This window comes from Hylaeus anthracinus, unplaced genomic scaffold (genome assembly GCF_026225885.1).
Source record: "Hylaeus anthracinus isolate JK02 unplaced genomic scaffold, UHH_iyHylAnth1.0_haploid 0, whole genome shotgun sequence".
Lineage (NCBI taxonomy): Eukaryota > Metazoa > Arthropoda > Insecta > Hymenoptera > Colletidae > Hylaeus > Hylaeus anthracinus.
In genome coordinates this window covers 427,389-442,311 of record NW_026533254.1, presented here as the reverse complement: position 1 = coordinate 442,311, position 14,923 = coordinate 427,389, and the positions used below count along the sequence as shown (strand labels likewise).

Below are 14,923 nucleotides of genomic sequence, written 5' to 3'. Positions count from 1 at the left end.
CTTATTTGTTTCTTATTCTTTTCGGATCCAGCTAAACTTTCCTACCATTTCCTACTCATCACAGTTTTTGACAGCGCATGTGTGAGTAATATAACAAATTGTTACAACATTTTTGGGACATTCTGTATTACCTTTACAAATGAAAATTCTACGATCTCATGACGCAAATACTTCAACAAATACGCTGTCGAAAGCATCCAAATCTTTATTACTTGAAGTTATAATGTTTATCAAACCTTTTAGATAAATTATATTCAGAACGATGTATTCTGTACGATTCTGTTTGAATATTTTTATTTCTAACACATAATACAAATTACTATGATGTTAAAGTACATTTAAAAATTTATGTATTCACCTGCAAAACCGGTAATTTCGTCTGAAAATTAATTGCAATATTGCAATGACTTGTAATATTTGTACGGGCACACTAATGTACATACTTTGTTTCAATTATCATTTTTTGACATCAAAATTTATTACGTAGATCAGTGCTCGGAATTACTTGCACATTTCGGCCCGATTCCTGAAGCACCACCTCCTGCGACCCCACAACCGCTCTAGGCTCGACGGCCGAGCCGGCGATCGTACGCGCGACGTTGTTTCTCAGGGACGTACTACAATAGATATGTCGGGTTCACCCGCGTGAAACCATATATATCATATATTATTGTTATTATATGTATATATAAAAGGTGTTTATAAACCTAAACATAATATTAATAACTTTATTTATCTGTAAAAATAAAAAATACTGACAGCGTAAGGAAATTTTTACTCACGCGGGTGGAACCCAACATATCTATTGTAGTACGTCCTTGAGAAACAACGTCGCGCGTACGATCGCCGGCTCGGCCGTCGAGCCTAGAGCGGTTGTGGGGTCGCAGGAGGTGGTGCTTCAGGAATCGGGCCGAAATGTGCAAGTAATTCCGAGCACTGACGTAAATAATATAGCGAATAAATAATACAACTTTTTATGTTTGTTATAATTTATATATTTAAGAAAAATCAAGTATTTTCATCCTTTTTTAAAGCTTCAAATTTTTCATTTTATTCTATTACCTTTGTTCTTCTTTGAATTTACTTTCAGTTATAAAAATAATAATTTATAAGTTTATTATTAAAATTAATAAAATAGATTATTTATATTGTGAAATAAACAGGGTGTCCCAAAAATGTTGTTACACCTTGAAAGGGCTGGTTTGGGAGGTGATTTGAAACAACTTTTTCCTTACCGAAAATGTTGTTCGAGACTTCGTGAGGAGATATTAACGGAAAACACTGACCAATCAGAGCGCGAGTATGCCGATGGAGCGGCCGCGGTAGCGTATGAGTGCGGACGCCTAGCGCGTAACTTACGCTCAACCGTCATACGCACGCTCTGATTGGTCAGTGTTTTCCGTTAAATATCTCCTTAACGAAACCTCGGACAACATTTTCGCTAAGGAAAAAGTTGTTTCAAATCACCTCCCGAACTACCTCTTTCAAGGTGTTACAACATTTTTAGGACACCCTGTATAATACATTGCACTGTCGGTAAACTAACTAGTTAATGACACCATCTAGCATCAAGAGTAGAAATTATTTTGCTACAATCTTGAGCGTCTTGTCGTCGAAGTTGATAACAATAAGTTTAAAAAATCAGATCGTATGACTTATAGTTATATTAGTTATAGATGCTTATAAACTTACATAAAAAATCAAAAAATGTGTTTAAAATCAAAAAACGTGCTTCACAGATAAAAGTTTGTCTAGATAAAACTTTTATTGAAGACACATACAGGTTTATTCGGCTCAAAATGAATCCATATGTTACAGTACAAAAACAACAATCGTTTCTTGCTTAATTTATTTATAGTATATTCTATTTAACTAATAATAAATAATATAATAATTCGATTTAACTCTTATTCTCTTAGAGATACTTTTCTAGTTTTCTTTTAATAAAATTGTTGCTATGATCGTCAAAAGATTCTTCAAAACATGTATACTCTTATTTCGTTATATCATAGAATTGAATAACTTTTTGTAGAATATCACAAAATATACACACGGAAATGTTTGAATAAAGTGCTTAGAAGAACATTATTAATTACTTATTTGTTTCTTATTCTTTTCGGATCCAGCTAAACTTTCCTACCATTTCCTACTCATCACAGTTTTTGACAGCGCATGTGTGAGTAATATAACAAATTCAGCAAATAAAGTTATATTCAGTTACATTAGTACCGATAAAAATGTTAGCTCTGTATGTTGATAAGATAAAAGTGCTAAAGATATCTAATTAACAGTCTGAAATAATAATTCATAAAAGCTAATCTGAAGCAGACGTGTTACGATTACGGTATATATACAGCGAACCACAGTAAACGGTAGTGTCATTTTTATGACGGTGTGTCGTGTATAATATAACAAATTTCAGGATTAACGTGAATCAGTTCTAATAGTTTTCTGAACTTTCATAAACATTGTAAGTTGTCATACTTTATGTTTTCGATATGTAGAAATCATTTAGTAATAAAATATATAACATAAAGATAGTTAATAAGTCTGTAAATTTGCATACACAAAATTATTTATTTGACTTTTCAATAAACTTTCTTTTAAGAAGACACTCTGTTAAAGACTATTTTCCTAGATACTAAAATAAAATTCAAACTTATAAAAGAACCATTGAAGTTTAAATATATGTTAAAATATGACAAATAGTTTCTAAGCTTGCCTAAGCCTTTGGACTAGCTCTGGAAGCTTCTGGACCAGCCTCGATCAATTAATTTCATTTTAGATGGCTACTAAGTGGGGTATCGCAAGTGCTGGAAAAATATCTCATGACTTTGTAACAGCTCTAGGGACATTACCACAATCCGATCATGTGGTTGTCGCTGTTGCAGCAAGAGAATTGTCACGAGCTCAAGCCTTTGCTGACTTACACAAAATTAGAAAAGCATATGACAGTTATGCAAAACTGGCACAGGACAAAGACATTGGTAGATATAACCTCAGTCATAATTCACATTATTAAAAGGATTATATTCATTTAGGACCTAAGAACGAGTTGTGATTTCTGTACATAAATGGAAACCTCTCGTTGAGAGGAATAGAATGATATAGTAATGTGTTTCTACTCATAATATTCATTACTTTATTAATTTGTCAATTTACAATGTGTTAGAGAAAGTACTTTTGTGTGCTTTAAATATCACGATTTCCATAAATATTGTATTTATGATTCTGTTTTATTATATATTATGTATTTATTCGTTATTACAGATGTGGTATATATTGGAGCACTGCATCCTCAACACTATGAAATTACAAAATTAATGTTAAACCATGGAAAACATGTTTTATGTGAAAAGCCCTTAACCATGAATTTAAAACAAACAACGAAATTAATTAACTTGGCAAAACAGAAGAAACTGTTTCTAATGGAAGCTATTTGGAGTAGATGTTTTCCTGTATATGAAACTATTAGGAAAGAGATTGACTCTGGGACCATTGGAGAAGTTTACCAAGTTCTGGTAAACTTTGGATTCAATTTGAGCGATGTCGACAGAATTACGTATGTTTATAATATTTAATTTGTGCTTATCTCCTAATTTATTTCATGAACTGTGTAAAATGAAAATATGCTATACGAAGATTTGATGATTACATATACAAAGAAGTCATCTATTATGTAATTTCTCCATCAAAACATAGCTACTGCCCTGAGGGGTCATTTAAAATGAGATAATTTGTATACTCTTGTTGACATTAGTGTGATATACTCTACATTCTTCCTTTATATTTCATACATATATTTTATTTTCACTTTTTATTACGTTGCTTCTGTATCTCTTTTGTAGTTCCATCCACTCAAGAGATTACTACTACCTCTCTTATCAACAACTCTGCCTACAAATTCCACTATCCTATCTTAATATTAAAACTCCTTAACATTTCCATTACTCTATCTTTTCTTTTATATATTTCTTGAAAAATGTGATAAAATAATTATATAACAAAAATTATTTTTTTTGTTTAGCAAAAAAGAATTAGGAGGTGGTACTGTATTAGACTTGGGAGTATATGTAATACAGTTTGCATCTTTTATATTTAACAATGAAGCACCTCAAAGTGTACAAGCAAGTGGTGTTTTAAACGAAGAGGGCGTTGATATGTCTGTATCTGTAAGCTTCCAGTATAAGAATAATCGTACTGCAACACTTGTTACAAATGCTCTGGTTAATTTACCAAACGAAGCTTATGTTATTGGAACTAAGGGAATGATAAAAGTTCCATCATTTTGGTGTCCTCTGACTGCAGAACTACCCAGTGGCACTTTCACTGTACCACTCCCAGAAGGTGCACACAAATTCAATTTTATTAATAGTGCTGGATTGAGTTACGAAGCTGAAGAAGTTCGTCAGTGCATTTTGAAAGGTATTGTATAGATGTATTTCATTGCAAATTTAAAATGTAGCAGTATATTAACTTTTAACACTGTAACAATGGACTCATCTTCTGATTTTTTTTTATTTTTGTTATTGTTCTTTTAAGGTATGATTGAAAGCCCCAAAGTGTCACATAATGATTCATTGTTGATTGCACGATTACAAGATGAGATTCGAAGGCAAGTCGGAGTTGTATATCCTGAAGATTGAAGTATAGCATATAAAAACTAAAATATCTGCAATATTACGTATCTGCGTTAAGAATAAACTTTTTATCGAAAATAAAGAAACAATTTATATGTTATAGATATATTTTATTTTAATCATACCTATTTTGATCATTTACCTACTTTCTTACAAAATTTATGAAAATACTTTTTCAAACAAATAATTACCGAGCAAAAGAAATAAAGAGGTAAGTACAATGACTTTCCTGAAGCATATAAGATAAGAAGGTAAACAAAATAAAATACTTGTTCTATACATCTACTGATGGCTTGAAAAAATATTTAATGTTTCTGTTTTAATTCTTAACCACCTACCATATAGAGCTCATCATTATTCTAATTCACAAATAAGTCACCCTTCTTTTTTCAAACATGATCATTTCAATACAAATAAAACAGATTTTCGGACTTATGTAACAATTACTTTAAGAATATCAAACTAAAAAGAATAATGAGTGAACTTAAAAGCAGATGATAAAAAAGAACATATAAATATGTGACATGATTTATTTCACATATACAACTATTAATACATACGATGATTCACTTACGTTTAAGCTATGACCTGATGTTTCTTGGTTACGCGATGCGGTGCACGAGAGAGAGCAGGAAGATTAGGATTAAAGGATAGTTGTAATAATTAGCATCAGGAGAAAAACAATTTGTACCAGGCTGATTATTATGCGGCTAGTTCGTAAACGATATGCGAGGTGGCTTGCGACAATACATGTTTTAATCATTCTTCTACTTATCAATAAGCAAGTGAAATTCAGAACATACATAGATCACATAAAATATCCGAATCCAAATGTACGTTTTATGGCATCCCAGTAATACCTTTCCCAATTTTGTTTCGTCGAATCTTCCTCGCTGCAAAAAAAATACATTTGCTTATTTTTTATATAACTATTACTCATTTGTACTTCGCAAGAAAATATTAATGAACATTTTGCATATTTCTTAAATACCATGTCTTTCTTCTTTAACAAAAACGTTTTGTTTTTTCCTTACCTAACTGGTACACCTACTTGCGTTAAGTTAACTTCAGTATGATCACTTTTCTCTGCGATTTCAATAATAACATCGCTAAAATGACCATCAGGCCACTGTTTGCAGCGCCATTTTTGAACGATTTTTGTGGGCGTAATTTCTACAAAGCTACCGTGTATATTACCACCGAACATTTCAAATTTGCCTGCTTTCTTTGGTTCAAGATTGACTGGTCCTTTCGTGAACGCCTGAACCATCTGCAAAAAAAAACATTACTAAATTAAAAATATATACTCTACCCAATAATTGCGATCATTGTATAATTAATGTGTTTAACAAATTTTTTAATTACATAGAATGAAATTAAACTAGAAATATGTATCGGTGTACTAATATAAATAAATCAATACATTTATAAGAATATGTAAGTGTGTACCTATTGTAATAGGTAACGAAACAAAAAGTAATCAAATAGGTTTACAATTATCATGTCCACTTGATTAAAATATCTGTAATAACGATACAGCTCATCTCAGCTTGTTGTCGCAGGTTTGGTAAATATATTTTTATTTTAACATAAAAATAATGTCTCAAAAGTACCTCAGTCTACAAAGAAATTTTCATCGCCATATGATGACTTCTTGTGTAGCGTCTAATTATCGTTTAACAACATTTTCTCTGACTTCTATAGTTTTGCGGAGATATGACAATTTGAATTCGGATGGAGACGCTACCGCGTCTCCTAATAGTTATTACATCGTCTGGTATATGACCTTTCAAAATAATTGTACAATAGTAACAGATACATGAGACAAATACAACTACAAAAATGTATAGTTACACTCTTTTTTTAATTATTACGCGACATGTATTATTACGTGAAATATTATTTTATCAGATCATCTTATGCTTTATTTGAAATTTCAATAACTGTTTCTTTTCATGCTACTTATATATTTAAATGACTACCAATAAACAACAGAATTCTTAAACAAGCATATAAACAATACTTGTTTTTAAAATGAAAAGAAATTCAGTAATTAAATAGTACCAGTTAAATAGCACCTGTAACAGTAATATTTTTCTAAATATTAGTAGTTACATTACCTCAACTGTTGTAAAAACATTGTAAAATTCTTCTGCTCTGCACTGGAATTTCTGCTGCTGTTTGATTGTTGTTGTAGAAATCTTACATCCTGCATCCTTTTTATTATTTGATGATACCACTGTAGAATTCATTTGAACCTACGAAAGTTAAAAAAATTACTGATTATGTGTCATGCTATATAAATCCTGAGTTATGTAAAAACTGGACCTAAAAGATCTAGTGACGTGATCTACAGACATAACGGAACTACAATGTACTGCTGGAAAATTATATTTTCTTATACTCACTTTGGCATTGAATCCAGATGTGATATTCGTAATAGATTCCTTCACGCTATCTTTCTTGGGTAGGATCATTCCAACTGTGAATTCTAAATAAAAAAAGGAATCAACTTAATATAATATACAGCATACATACAAATTCTATGATATGATAATATCATAAACAATATCAAATATATATCCTATATCAAACAAAATTATTATTGATATTTATATACCTTCTTTTAAAGATGAGACATATTTTTCCAATTTTTCTCTGATAGCTTTTTTCCCTTTTGTATGTAGAAAATGTTTTACTAATTCACCTTCATCAGTGCTATCTTTCAGAGTAATTTCAATCTACAAATAAAGATTTTAATTCACTTAATTTTAAATTAATTATCACAGAAGTGTCTTTAACTGATCACTGGATTTGGTCCCACAATTATAAACAAGATTACTCTTCATAGTAACATAAGTTTATACCTTAGATTCGTTTATATACTTATTTACGAACTAAATGTTTATGAACAATAACTATGATTTTGTTTTGTAGAAACATTTTACTTACATCTATTTCAGAAATATCATTCTCCTCAGATAGATTCGGAATGTTTATTTTACCCTCTATCTTCTTATTAGATTTTCCATTGAATATCCATTTCAAAATAATATTCCATTCATAGAAGAAAATTAATTTACCTTTTCTATTGTTTGCCATTGCCTCACCCTCACATTTTTCTACTTCTGTTACTGTACACGAAACTGGAAAAAAAAACCGTAACTTCATTGACTACATTCTAATGCAAATATTTTAAGTATTAAATTTCCCAAAAATAGGTACTGTAATAAACATGTATTATATTATAATTCTATACATTATTTATATATACAAAACATTAAAATTACCTTCATCTCCTTCTATCTTCATATTGGTAAATAATTCTTTCAACTTCTCCTGAGACCAGGCACAGGCATTCTTTTCCGTCCTTCAAAAATATTACTAATTAAATTACTTGAAGAATACTACATTAGTAACTTCAACCATTTAAAAAAAAAAAAAAAACATTAAATTATTTTATTTTTATAAAATTAAGAGTAAATACAGATACTTTCAAACTTTTGCTTGTAATACCTTTCCTGAACTCGAAAAATACAATCATAAAAGGGATTTTTCTGTTCAAAAGATTATCATACCAAACATATTAAAACTATTACATGTATGTTTTACCATACCAGTGCCAATTATTAACATTAGTAGCATCAGGCCTTTCTTCAACTATCCATCTTGGATCTCCTTCACCCCACTTAGCCATGTTTGAAGTCAGAAGCTCTCAGTATGTTATAATGTCCAAATTTATTAACTAAAATAAATAGCTATTCCTGAAACATAAAATTTCATGTTCATCTATTAATGTTATAGGAAATAGTATTTACTAAATACATTATATATATCATGCAGGGCTGGTGCAAGGCAGGTTCAATGCATTCGCAGGAACCTGATCCCGTATTTTGGAGGACCACGGCCTACGAAAATGTTGATTAATTTTTTATGAAATGATGATACCATTAACAGATGCAAGACATTTTTTTATTAGCAATGATTCAGTTTAAAGAAGTGACAAAAATCATTAAAGTATTATTATTTAATATTCATCTTATAAAAGATATGTAACAGCATTTGTAAACAAATAATTCCGTGTTGTAAAATTTAAGTGTAGGATTTGAATGTGAATTCAGGCCCGCAATATTTTTGGAGCCAGCCCCGCAAAAGGTCACGCCGGACCTGATTTCATGATAAAACCAAGAAATATGCAAGGGAAACCTTGTAACATGAGAATTAATGTAAATTAATTGTAAAAGTTTATTATTAATGTTACATATAATTGTTCAAAAAAATAAGAATTAAGAAGAAATAAACATCGATTTTGATTTAACATCCACTACAGATGATCAGTATATGTATAAAATAAAAATGTTTGTACAAATAGTAGTGTGACTATGGAAAGGTTAACTTTCCTATAAAAAAATGTTTAAACATTTAAACCTGTCGAGTAAATTGCATACTAAATCGAGAAAATGATAATCCCAAAATAGGAAATTGTCATACTTTCCATCGATGTTAATTCTGAATTGAGGAAAATGTATATATCATAACCTACAAGTTAAATACTCACTAAAACATGGTTTCTATGAAGAGAAATATATTTATTAAAAAAATTTGTGTAATACCAACTATGTTTTACTTACAAAATTTTTCGAAAAATTTTGTCAAATAAAATTCTGCCAGTCACTTTCTATGTATTTTTAATTAACTTCAACTTCAAAATTGAAAAATACTAAACATCAAGACACTCGATTGCAAAATTCACGTCTTTCTGGAATATTCAAACACGATTAACGTAAGATCAAATAAATAATGTTGAAGATCGTAAATCCTCACACGAGATTTGAAAGTACTAAGGAAATGAAGGAAACTATATACTGAATATACAAAACCTTTCTAGAAATTTCGCGAACATACAGCGTGTCTCAAAAATGTTGTAACACCTTGAAAGAGGTGGTTCGGGAGATGATTTGAAACAACTTTTTTAAAAGCGGACGCCTAGTTGTTCCAACGGTATACGCGCGCTCTGATTGGTTGGGGTTTTTTGTTAATATCTCCTTAACGAAGCCTTGGACAACATTTTCGCTAAGGAAAAAGTTGCTTCAAATCACCTCCAGAACCACCCCTTTCAAGGTGTTACAACATTTTTGGGACACCCTGTATCGATCGTCAATGAACATAAGTCTACCCTAGTTGGAGGGGCGCTAAAATCACTAGATACACTACACAGTAACAACTTGTAAGCAGTGATGGGTAAAACCCTAGGCTTCGAATAAATCTGAAGTTTGCCGATATGTTTGTCTCGTTTCTTCTGAACATTTTCCAAAGAAGGAAACGAGAGAACCACATCGGCATACTTCAGATTTATTCGAAGTCTAGGGTTTTGCCTACCTCTGCTTGTAAGTCTGTACCAAATACAAGCTGTAAAATAAATTAGTTACTCTATATATCGAAAAAAGTTAGCTAAGTGTGCTCATTTTTCTATCACCTGTTTTCAAACATTTTTACATTGAATATAAGAGAAATTATAAAAACTATAAATTGTATATTTTCTCTATACATTCATGAGATAAAAATACTCTTTATGATTTTTAATGCGTTTGGCTTCAATTTATTCATTTATAACATACAACTTAAAAATATTAATTTATGTATAATTATAACTTTTAATAGATTAATTTATAACAATGCAGCTTAACAAAACGATAGCCTTGCAAAAGAAGAATGTCCATCTCTTTTGTGCTGATAAACTGGATAGATAAGTATCAACTGTATGAACGTAAAACTTTTGAATAAAATCACAGAAGCTACTTTATCAAAGCCAATTTTGTAGATAACCAATTAAAGTTTAGCGTATACTTTCACGCGTATAACAATATGTTTACTACATACAAATACATGTATCTTCTAATGCATCGGACTTCCATCTGTCAGATTTTCCAGGATGCTTCACATTCCTTAAATATGAAAATAACTTTATTCGGTGGACAATGTTAATCTCTATTTGCTGCGGTAAGGTCTATCTCACGTTGTACTCTTCTTCTTGGTAGGCTATATACTTTACTCAAATATGATATATAGTGCACATGATTCATACCACCTCAAATATGAAAGTACATGAAAAAACCATCCACAATGAACACATTAAACATAATATTTGTAGAATTCTGTAACGTACATCCTGAAAGAAAATGCGATTTTTGTATCATTGTACATAATGTTAAGTGATTACAGCCTCTGAACAACATTCAAAGATATCTATTTGGCAATCAATGTGTTAATATACCTCATCTGTGATCATATTAAGAAATAAAACACTTGACGTTTACATATATACATATACTTTTCTACAAAAACATTGAATTATGCAAAGTTTCTAAATCTTTTTCTCTTTCCACTGCACGTTGCTTTTCCTTCCTATACATTTCATAATCCTCATCATCCGTTGGTAATTCATATCTGCATAGCGGACACGAATTTGTCTGGAAATGCGAAATCCTCTTTATGAAGTGATTCGTTATATCTTCATGTATCGATAACAATGACTAGTAAGAATCGATACCTTTTCTAACCACGGTATTATACACTCTGTATGAAAAGTATGTTTACAGGGCATGCACTTTGCGAATATTCCAGCTTCAAAGTCTTTTAAACATACAGGACATTGTTTTGAATCCAAAGAACTAACTTCAATTTCTTTCAGATTCTCAATCGCAGATTTTGAAGCAGGTGGTGGTAGTTCGTTGGGGAGGCCCAAAAAATTCCACATACCATAATCTCGGAAGAGCCTTGCTATTTGCATTAGATTATTTGGTGCCTCGCCATCTCCTAGTGGTGTCCAACCCATTTCATCGAAATAATCAGACATTTTCTTAACAGACAAGATTTAAACTAACTTTACTTATTTCTATCTTGCAACACAATCACAACTTGCACTTTTGACTTTGTATTATCATTGACCGTATACTTGTTGGTTCGTTTGATATTTAACGGTAAACAAATTAGCTGTAAAACAAAGGGACACAAATTGTTACTCGTTTTGAGTTAATAATCTAACAACCGTCAATATTTACGATTCAGCACAGAGTACCATTAAAGAGGTTAGACTTCGACATTCTTCATGTCGCAATTCTCAGTGTTACCGTAAACTTAATTAGGGTACCTTAGCATTTTTAAATTAAGAAAAATATTGTTAAATGCGCATATAATCGGTAATTTTACTTAAACTGTCACTGATTCGTTCTAGGTTATTTCGTTGACTCAAGTTGACTCAGTCATTACTATACAGGGTGTCCCAAAAATGTTGTAACACCTTGAAATAGGTGGTTCGGGAGGTGATTTGAAACAACTTTTTCCTTAGCGAAAATGTTGTTCGCGGCTTCGTTGAGGAGATATTAACGGAAAACACTGACCAATCAGAGCGCGAGTATGCCTGTGGGGCGCCCGCGGTACCGTATGAGCGCGGACGGCTAGTCGCTCCAACGGTATACGCGCGTTCTGATTGGTTCGGGTTTTCTGTTAATATCTCCTCACGACCCCTCGGAGAACATTTTCGCTACGGAAAAAGTTGTTTCAAATCACCTCCCGAACCACCCCTTTCAAGGTGTTACAACATTTTTGGGACACCCAGTATAATTCAATTACGCTCACCAACGCCATCAGTGGTTAATCTTCTTGGCTAACGCACGAAATTTAAACCCTCAAATCTTGTTGATACACTTCTAATACAATTATGATGAATTTACCGCACACTAAAATTTCCTACATTTGCTTCAATTAAAATTATATTTAAATGATTGTAATATCGAATAATTTAAGATAAAATATATGAAGCTATTTTAGACCTTACTACTTGTAGACTGATGTTGTACTTTTGTAGGTATGGCAACGATATTGATTCGTATATGAATTCTACACAATTGCTGATATTGTTCATATATTGTTATCAGAAATGTGGCAAGACAGTGAAGTTCGGTTTGACATTATCTACTCGTAATACTTTATTTACTTTATTGTTATAATATTGATGTATTTTATTTCTGTGAAAATTATAGTAAATATAATAAATACATTAGTAATTATAGGAAAGTTTAAAATAAAGCAGGTCATGTAAAGAAATACTATATGTAGTTATTTTTTTTATATAAAGTAATATGGAGGAAGTAATTTTGTATATTTTTCATAAGGATCATAAATTCTAATACATGTAGCGTTTCAAATTTTGTTTAGTCAAATGCAACTACGATTGGGGGAATTTGCGATTGATAAACTTGATTTAATAGAAGATACAAAAGGAAATGCAGGTGATAATGGAAGACTCATAGTAACAAATCTCAGAATAATATGGCATTCTTTGCTTCTTCCTCGAATAAATCTAAGTATGAAGTAAAATTTTAAGTATAAATTAAGTAATTTAATTTTAAACATATATTTGTTCTTTACTTACACTTCTGTTTTTGTAAAAAAAAAAAGTAATTAAGTATAAATGCCAGAAGAAAATCTACTATTGCCAGTGATAACAAATCTGAAATAATATGTACCTTAGAAAATGGGAAGAAGAAATATTTTACAAGATACATTGTTAAGTACTCTCTCAATACTTATGAAATTTTATGCAGACATATTTGTCTTTACAGGTATTGGCTATAACACCTTCATTACAGCAAATTCTAAAACTATATATACCGTTTGTATATCTTAATATACTAAATACAATTTGTATATAAAAATGATAAACATACAATGACTTTTATAGTTGCAAGGAAGGCATACGCAAGCACTACATATTTTAGCTTCATTTCAAAATTGCAGATATGAATTTATATTTACAAATCAAGATCCAAAAAGTACAAGACATTATACATCTGTTATTGGTGTATACAGGTATATTTTGAGTTTAGCCAAAATCTATTTCTTTCAAAAGATGAAACATCATGTTGGAATTACACATATTAAATAAGTGTGGTTTAAAAATTGCAATATTACAGGGCTTATATTTCATCTAAAGTTTATCGAGAAATTAAATTAAGAAGTGGAATAATTAACGAGCAACTATTAACTCTACTTCCACAAGAAACTGTATGCTCAACTTTACAGGATATTTGGAATTTATCATTGGAACAGGTATAAAATCTAATCATTACTTACAGAAATCTTTGCTATTCCTGAACAATCAAATATTATAATTTCGTTTTTTTAGGGAAATATGGGAACATTTATTGTAACAAATATACGTTTAGTATGGTTTGCTGATATGAATTATCAGTTTAATATATCAATTCCGTACCTAATAATAGCAAATGTAAGTAAATAGATGTATAAAAATGTATTACAAATATACAAAAGGAATTTAATAAAGTATTGTTATTTTAATAGATTAGTATTAAAAGTTCCAAATTTGGTCCAACTTTAGTAATCGTGAGCACAGAATCTAGTGGAGGTTATATATTAGGTTTTCGAGTTAGACCTTTAGAGAGGCTTCATGTTGTCTACAAAGAAATTTTAATGCTCTTTCAAACATTTGAAAAATTTCCGATTTTTGGTGTAGATTATACATTGGAACACCAGGTAACGCTACAGGAATTTAATCTTTAAAAACGATTTATTGAATAAATAAATATATTACATTGTTACTTAATAATACATTAATTATTACAGGCACCATTACAGCAGGAGCTAAATATAGAACAATACTCTGAAATACAAGACAATCAAGTTGAAATGTTGAACGTATTTGGTTACTATTTTTCTGAAGGATTAAATCAGAAGAAACCGAGTTTTTCAAACTACTTAGGTCTTGCTGCAGAAAATTCTGAAGAAACCAATAAATTGCAGAGTATATGGGAACTCGTGCCTCAAAATTAATTTATAAAACATTTATAAACTTTAAATGTCATAAACATATTATCTTATGTATAAAATTGTAAGAACTATTAATGTATTATTATTATTATTATTATTATTATTATTATTAATGTCTACTAATGTTTTAAATTAAAGTAATATCGTACAACATGTTCAACTGGAAACAATTGTAAAGAAGTATTTTAATAATAAAGAGAAACTAATTACAACAATAAAATATATCCATAAATATTTTTTAAGATTCACAATCTTTGATTTATTTTCTATTTATTAGATAATTGTTTGAGTGGGATACAGATAAAATAGACTGATAGTAATTATTTGTTTTTAACTCTTTGCGATCGAATCTCAGAATGTTCCCAGGATATAATTTTTTTTTAAATATATTTCAAAGAAAAGAGTTGTTCTACATTTATTAAGAGATATAAAGT

General features: G+C 30.3%; 4 protein-coding genes across 10 annotated transcripts; 2 read left to right on the top strand and 2 right to left on the bottom strand.

Moving 5' to 3' along the window:
• Window positions 1-2,159: 2,159 nt before the first annotated feature.
• On the top strand, window positions 2,160-4,742 carry LOC128885751 (trans-1,2-dihydrobenzene-1,2-diol dehydrogenase-like). Of its 3 annotated transcripts, none has more exons than XM_054142046.1 (5): window positions 2,160-2,176; window positions 2,786-2,987; window positions 3,271-3,562; window positions 4,028-4,425; window positions 4,543-4,742. In XM_054142046.1, the coding sequence occupies exons 2-5, from the start codon at window positions 2,786-2,788 to the stop codon at window positions 4,644-4,646; spliced, it is 996 nt and encodes a 331-aa protein (XP_053998021.1). In that variant the 5' UTR covers window positions 2,160-2,176; the 3' UTR covers window positions 4,647-4,742. The 3 variants fall into 3 exon arrangements, with proteins under 3 accessions (XP_053998021.1, XP_053997215.1, XP_053996392.1); XM_054141240.1 differs by lacking the exon at window positions 2,160-2,176 and adding an exon at window positions 2,301-2,470; XM_054140417.1 differs by lacking the exon at window positions 2,160-2,176 and adding an exon at window positions 2,372-2,392.
• A 414-nt stretch (window positions 4,743-5,156) lies between these two features.
• Window positions 5,157-9,738, bottom strand: LOC128896471 (activator of 90 kDa heat shock protein ATPase homolog 1). 2 transcript variants are annotated; one of them, XM_054160105.1, is made up of 10 exons: window positions 9,521-9,736; window positions 9,272-9,399; window positions 8,258-8,404; window positions 7,931-8,010; window positions 7,593-7,786; window positions 7,261-7,381; window positions 7,049-7,131; window positions 6,761-6,898; window positions 5,675-5,910; window positions 5,157-5,533 (listed from the first exon to the last, which is right to left on the bottom strand). In XM_054160105.1, the coding sequence occupies exons 3-10, from the start codon at window positions 8,335-8,337 to the stop codon at window positions 5,449-5,451; spliced, it is 1,017 nt and encodes a 338-aa protein (XP_054016080.1). In that variant the 5' UTR covers window positions 8,338-8,404; window positions 9,272-9,399; window positions 9,521-9,736; the 3' UTR covers window positions 5,157-5,448. The 2 variants fall into 2 exon arrangements, with proteins under 2 accessions (XP_054016080.1, XP_053995179.1); XM_054139204.1 differs by lacking the exon at window positions 9,272-9,399 and having other exon boundaries at window positions 9,521-9,738.
• A 471-nt stretch (window positions 9,739-10,209) lies between these two features.
• LOC128894668 (E3 ubiquitin-protein ligase RNF181-like) lies at window positions 10,210-12,302 on the bottom strand. The gene is made up of 4 exons (XM_054156576.1): window positions 12,279-12,302; window positions 11,191-11,499; window positions 10,915-11,110; window positions 10,210-10,809 (listed from the first exon to the last, which is right to left on the bottom strand). Exons 1-3 carry the CDS (start codon window positions 12,285-12,287, stop codon window positions 10,976-10,978), a joined length of 453 nt encoding a protein of 150 aa, XP_054012551.1. The 5' UTR covers window positions 12,288-12,302; the 3' UTR covers window positions 10,210-10,809; window positions 10,915-10,975.
• A 173-nt stretch (window positions 12,303-12,475) lies between these two features.
• Window positions 12,476-14,896, top strand: LOC128894650 (Bardet-Biedl syndrome 5 protein homolog). 4 transcript variants are annotated; one of them, XM_054156554.1, is made up of 8 exons: window positions 12,476-12,507; window positions 12,858-13,006; window positions 13,265-13,314; window positions 13,384-13,511; window positions 13,616-13,751; window positions 13,828-13,929; window positions 14,004-14,195; window positions 14,286-14,896. In XM_054156554.1, exons 1-8 carry the CDS (start codon window positions 12,491-12,493, stop codon window positions 14,490-14,492), a joined length of 981 nt encoding a protein of 326 aa, XP_054012529.1. In that variant the 5' UTR covers window positions 12,476-12,490; the 3' UTR covers window positions 14,493-14,896. The 4 variants fall into 4 exon arrangements, with proteins under 4 accessions (XP_054012529.1, XP_054012519.1, XP_054012511.1 ...); XM_054156544.1 differs by lacking the exon at window positions 12,476-12,507 and adding an exon at window positions 12,508-12,620; XM_054156536.1 differs by lacking the exon at window positions 12,476-12,507 and adding an exon at window positions 12,518-12,597.
• The last annotated feature ends 27 nt before the right edge of the window (window positions 14,897-14,923 follow it).